The 6,289-nt window shown below is 56.0% G+C and overlaps 1 protein-coding gene across 1 annotated transcript; it reads right to left on the reverse strand.

The window, feature by feature from the left end:
- Window positions 1–1,103: 1,103 nt before the first annotated feature.
- On the reverse strand, window positions 1,104–5,094 carry PROK1 (prokineticin 1). The gene is made up of 3 exons (XM_026484548.2): window positions 5,023–5,094; window positions 2,382–2,507; window positions 1,104–1,282 (listed from the first exon to the last, which is right to left on the reverse strand). Exons 1-3 carry the CDS (start codon window positions 5,092–5,094, stop codon window positions 1,163–1,165), a joined length of 318 nt encoding a protein of 105 aa, XP_026340333.1. The 3' UTR covers window positions 1,104–1,162.
- Window positions 5,095–6,289: the final 1,195 nt, after the last annotated feature.

Here is a 6,289-nt window from a genome sequence, read left to right on the forward strand (position 1 = left end):
ACACCACGGCCACTCGCGCCTTGTTCATGCTTTTATCCTGCAGCTGTGCAGGTCAGCGAGCACAGCTTCCGGCGTCACCACGCCGTCCTGGGTGAGCCGAGGGCAGGGTCCCGATGGGAGGAGCTTGGTGGGGCTGGTGTGGTAGAGGCCAGTGGAGGCCAGTGACACAACCCCCGGACAGATGGCTCTGAGCTTCGGGAAGCCCTTGCTGTCTAGAGAAGCAACCTGCTCTGGGTGTGAGGCCTGTGCAGCTTGGTCCCTGGGGGGTAGTTGCCTCCCCAGGTCCAAAATCAATGTGCCTGCCTGCTGCCTCCCCCCCCCCCCAAGCTGGGCAGAAGCCCCTCATCCTCAAGGTCATGGACATGCTCCCGGGGGCCCGATCCTTGGAAAGGAGCTGTTTGGGGCTACCCCTAATTCCTCCTAAACGTCAATGGCTGATTAGATTAAACTGCCCCCACTTGCATTCTAGAGGGAGGACAAGGGAACTGGGGGCTTCCCTGGTGAAGTGCGTGGGGAGGGCCTTGGAGGCAATGCAGTTGTGGCCTAGTGGTGGGCTCCCCGCACCTGCCATGAGGTCACTGACTATAGCCCACCCCAAAGGTTGACCTTGGGCCCATGGCCCAACACTGAGGAGTGAGTCAACCCAAGGAAGGCAACTACTCCCCGGTCGCCCCTCACAGGCCTCATGAAAAGGGCCTGAGGCTCAGCCCAGGACCTGTCCCCTCGGAGCGATACAGCTGGGGGGCTATGCTGGAGACTGCGGGATTCGGGCAGAAGAACACGTGCAGGAAGGGGGTGAGACGGGCCCAGGGAGGAGGACAAGTCATCTCTGAGCATCATCCGGATGAGTGAGGCAGAGGCTAAGGGAAAAGAATCCCCTTCCTGTTACTTACAACCTCTCTGGCAGCCTGAACAGAACCAGGAAGAGAACCAGTCAGGCCACCTCTCGGACCACAGCCCGAAGCCGGGACCGCAGGTGTCGTGTGTCTGCTTGCACGCACGTAGGTGGGCTAGGGCGGAGGGACCAAGGAAGACCGTTTGGGGAGTGGGGGCGGGGCGTTGGGGGAGCTGGGCCACGTGGCAGAAATAAAAGTCCCTAAGAGGCGACCCCAGGCTGAGCTCATGCAGGGGCCCAGGGTGCGTCCTGCCAATAGACAGGCTCTTAGAAGTTGATGTTCTTCAGGTCCGTGGAGCAGCGGTACCGGCCGTCCAGACACCTGGAGCACAGCAGGCTGGGCAGGCAGGGGCAGGTGTGGTGCTGGCGTCTCCGGAAGAAGGGGACCTGGGGAAAGAGGAGAAGAAGGAGGATGCCTTCGCCACAAGGGAGGTGGGCCTCCTGGCAGGAGCCTCTGGCCGGTGTCTCACCCCTCCAACCAGCACGACAATCACGGTTATTACAGAGGGGGAACCTGAGGCACAGTGGCTGAACGACATGCCAAGTTCATGCAGCTAATTTGTGGAGGAGCCAGGATTTGAACCCAGGCATACCTGGCTCTCGGGACAATGTAATCAGCCGCAACACTGTGCCGTCCATTCCAGCCTTAAACACGCTGTCCAGCTTAGGACACGCTGCCTAGCCAGGTCCTCTCACCAACCCAACACCTGCGTGTATGCACGCACACACGTGTAAGTGACTGAATATCACTTAAAGCTCAGCCGTGATGTGCTCAGCGCTCGGGGTGCTAGGGAGGCAGCGGTGGACAGGACAGACACCATCACTGCCCTGTGACTCACCCCGAGCCTAAACTATGGAGGTTTCCTCAAGGGAGGGTGAACAGGAATGGTTATGATCATACTCAGGGTCAGAATGCTCGAGTTCAAATCCCAGGTCTGCCGCTTCCCAGCTGTGTGACCACTGGCAAGCTATTTAGTCTCTGTGTCTCAACTTTATCATCTGCAAAATGGGTCAATAATAGCCCCTACCACATATGGTTGTAAAGAGGTTTAAACTATATAATTGCAAAAGCACTTAGTCTGAAAAGTGGCCCATAGTAAGCACTCAGCAGTAGCTTTTATTGCCACTGGTGTCCCCTTGGGGAATATAAATCTGCGGCCGAAGCACATCCCACACCCTGGGCGGCACCTCCCCATCCCCCAAGCGGTCCGGATCGGGAGGGTGACCACAGGAGGATGCTCTGAGCCCAGAAGAAACCGGGGCTCCTCCATGCAGGTCTGCTCCCCTAGGGAGCAGGAAGGACTCCTGAACCACAGGGAGCCCAGGGGAGGGGGCTGGCACACCTGCGGTTGCTCCTGTTCTCGGCCCTTCTATGCCCCCCGGGCTGGGAGCTGCCTGTCAGGGGACGGGAGCAGGGCGCATAGGGCCCAAAAGAGTACAAGTGCCTCCTCGTTGGCTCTGGGCCCTGAGCAGGTCTGTGCAGTACCTTGTGGCTGCCCGGGTGACACTCCTCTCCTTCCCGCCCCAGCGGGGTGCACATCCGAAGCCCACGCAGCCACAGGCTGATGGCACAGCAGGTGCCCGCCCCGCACTGGACATCCCGCTCACAGGCCTGCAAGGGGAGACAAAGCGGCCATTTGTGCCCGTTAGTGCCACCCAAGAGAAACCAGAAGGGAAAGGTACGTCTGAAACCCGCACGGAAGCCTCGCACCCCCGGGCAGCACCTCTGTGCTCCTGCTCCTCTCACGACAGGACGCTCAGGGCTCAGCGGGGCATCAGAACTGCATCTGAGGACCCCTCCGAGCGCCTCGGAGGCCACCCAGTAGGGAGCCAATGCTCCTCTTCGGACCAAGCCAGAGGTCAGGAGACACAGCTCTTGCAGTGCCAGCCAATGCTCCAAGGATGCTGGTGAAATGGAATTGATCTGAGTTCCTAGAGGTGGGAAGGGCACTGATGGCCCAAGCCCCAAGGGGGCCAGTCCTTGGACCAAACTCTCCAATCTTGACCCCACCCCAGGGGCTGGTGCCTCCCCTCCCCATGCTGGCCCTCCCCTTGGCCCTCCCCAGAAGCCCAGCCTCACCCGAGATGCCAGCGCCCCAGAGAACAGGGGTCTCCCCTGGTGCTTCTCTGCTGGCCTCCTTGACCCCCAGATAGGGATGGACCCCTCTGGGTTGGGGTCCAGAACAGGAACTGAGCGGCCTTGCCTGGTTTCTGAAAGTTGCCATTTGTAAAGAAGCCCACATAAGCCTGCTTTGAACAAAAGCCTGAACTGGGGGAGATAGACCTCTGAACTGCTCCAGCCTCAAGCGGGGCCACAATGGAGAAACACACGCACTTGGCACTCCCACAGAAGCTTGGTGGCTCTTCGGAGCTGAGATTCACAGCTGGGTTGGGGTTCGCTCTTCTCCGGCGGAAGGCTGCAGAGCCCCTTCTGGCTACCTGAGTGGGACCTGGCAGAAACTGGAAGCCGCCAACTTGCTCAGCCCCGGGGACGGAAAGTGGGGGTGCGGGCTCTGCTTGCCACCCAGAGGAAGTACAGGTGACACTCACCTGGCCGTGCAGGTCTCAGCCCAGCGAGGGCACATCTCACACACTCACCAGCCCCTGCAAGCCCAGGATTAGGGCTGAGCAGACCCTCCCTGACTCTTCTTCCACAGAGGTGGGGGGGCATCATTGTCCTGCTCTGGCAGGAGGGACCATCGAAGCCTGAATCCGGGATGGTCACAGTCCAGGGAGCAGGGGTGCGTGGTGGCGTCCTCCCAGCCTCTTCCTGGGAGTCAGCCTCGGGGCACCAGCAGGGCATGGAGAGTGGAGGGAGATCCTGACCCCCTGAGCACTGGGTCCCACCCTCTCCTTGTCCTGTCTGTCACGCATGTCCTCCGACCCTAGACTCCTCTCTCACTGTGCTTTTCAAAGGGTCCTCTTGAAGGGTTTACTAGTAGGAGATTTTCCCACCACCACTCAGCCAGATGTTGGAGCTGGCCCAGTGAGGTCCCTGGGCGTCAAGGTCAACCCACAGCTCCCATCCCCCTTGGTGGCTTCTCTCCTTTGTTCTTAGCCGCCCCGATCATCCCGCTACACAACGGGAGGATTCAGAGGCTGATCCATTAGGTATAATTTTGCCCTAACAATGTTATTCATGCTCTGGGTCTCAAAAGCATTGACTTGCCTTTAATATGTGTTTGTCTTTGAAGCTCAAGTCTTTTTCCTTTAAAAAGAAAAGGAAAGAAGTTTTCCTTTCTGTGACCACGAAAACTAATGCGATTCCAAGAATCATTTGGCATTTTTCTACATTTCCATTCTCTATGTAAAAAGTTGAAGGATGCTGGGGAAAAAATTCTCTCTCTCTCTCTCTTTTTTTTCCTAGCGGCTTTTACCTGGAAAGCTCTCAGGTATTATTCTCCATTTTAGTAAGAATGGTCCCACCACTGTAACACATTTGAGGGTGGTCCCCGGGGAAAGCCCCAGTCTAAGAGTTTCGAATTCTAAGACAGGCAGCGCCCCTATGTGGGAAACCTCCACTGGGAGACTAGATTTCCACTTGTTACCTGATGCTTGCACACCCAGCCAAACGCTCTGATCAGAACCGAGCACAGTTAAAATACATAAATAATAAAGGAAAGAAAGAATTTCAAGACAATCTTCCTTAAAAGTAGAAAAAGCAGAGGTTAGACATCCCCAATTAAAGCTAATAAGGTCACTGCCTTTAATTAAGTCAACATGCGGTATAAATTACACTTGACATGTGGCCCAGATTGTATATGAAAACCAATATTTACACAAAAGATAAATTACGGGGTGCTAACCAACTTTATGAAAGAATTCCTTATTACACAATTAGAAATCTTCATGTTCCCGAAGGTCTAAACTTCAAAATATTTGATGTCTAATGCAATTGGAAGTAAGATTGGATTTACACACAGCCTCTCCAAAGGATATCCCTTCTAGGAGGGGGGTAAGCTCTAACTAATCTGAAAATCATGTGGAATGCCTCTCTGAAATGCTGGCTGACCACTGACTCCCCAGTTTTTTTTGGTTTGCCCCCTGCGTGGTTGCTGGCTCCCCTCCCGTGCAGACCCCGACACCCTCCCGAAACCCAGGGCATAGAGGGACTTGGATGCCCTTACCCCCGTGATCACGGCACAGTCCGACACAGTCACCAGAAGGAACATGATTGAGACCCGCATGGCACCTCTCATGGTCACTTGGGGTGAAGGCACAACGCTGGCCGCTCCACGGCCTCTCGCCTGCTCCCGCTCAGCCTCCCGCGCCAGCTGGGAGAGCCAGGCTGTCCGGCCCCGCCCTCCTCCCAGATTTACGCAGTCCGATCCAGGCTGCCTGTGGGTGCCTCTCTCTGCTTTTCCCTTCCCCGTCACCAGTGCTATTCAGATGATCTCAGGGACGAACATGAGACCTGAATCCCTGATGACATCAAATCACCATCAAAACCAATAAAAATGAACACATCGGGGGCGTTGACGTGGCTCGAACTCTCCGAGGAGCGCGGAGATGCAGTCAGTTACGTACGATTCACTCCACAGTCTTCGGCGCCTCTGGGGTATCCTTCTAGTCTGCTTGGGCCGGGGGATGGGGTGGGGGGGCGGCTCTGGCAATGAATGAAGGGATTTACAACATCACCATTTATCCTTTCCTGCTCTGAACCGTGCAGCGTACGGGATCACCAGTTTCCTTGCAGTCAAGCCAACAAGAATTATCTTGGCGTTTACCATTTGTTCAGCACCGAGTTGGTGGCCCAGAGGGCACAGATGGGTAAGGCAGGGTCCCTGGTCCTCTAAAAGGTTAAAAGTCCAATAGGGAAACATAGGACAGTAAGAAAGCAAAGCCATGCTGGTGGGGTTGGTGTGTCTGGAGGCGCACATGAGGAATAGCTCTCTAGAAGGCTCAGGAGGAGCACCGAGTGTCCCTTGGTAGAGGAACCAGAGGGCAGAAGCTGGGCACAGGTCTCTGCAGAGAAGCAGGCTCGGGCCAGGGTGCAGCGAAAGGGAGCCAGGAGCCTCCCCGCTGCCTTCCTGGGTTTGGGGTGAGCACGAGAGTGGGTGAACAAACACGGTGGGCTCAGATGCCAGTCTGGTAGGAAGCTGACTTTAGGCATGGGCCCTCCGGCTGGGCGAGGAAACCCCTGATCCCAGACTTCCCATGCCAGCCAACCCAGAGAGAGCTTCTGGAATCCTATACCAGACAAGCTGCTTCCCTCCACAAGGATAAAAGCTATTCTTTCCAAGGAAGGCTTTGCCATGTGTTAATAGATGTTACACACACCAGTGAATAAATAAAAGACGTCTACAGTCAACGCTCTGGGAAACACTGATTGTACAAGTTCAACCAGGTTTTTTTACTGCAGGACTTTTCAGAGCCTTTCAGAGGCTACCAAGC

Source organism: Ursus arctos, unplaced genomic scaffold, assembly GCF_023065955.2.
Source record: "Ursus arctos isolate Adak ecotype North America unplaced genomic scaffold, UrsArc2.0 scaffold_12, whole genome shotgun sequence".
In the NCBI taxonomy this organism is placed as follows: Eukaryota; Metazoa; Chordata; class Mammalia; order Carnivora; family Ursidae; genus Ursus; species Ursus arctos.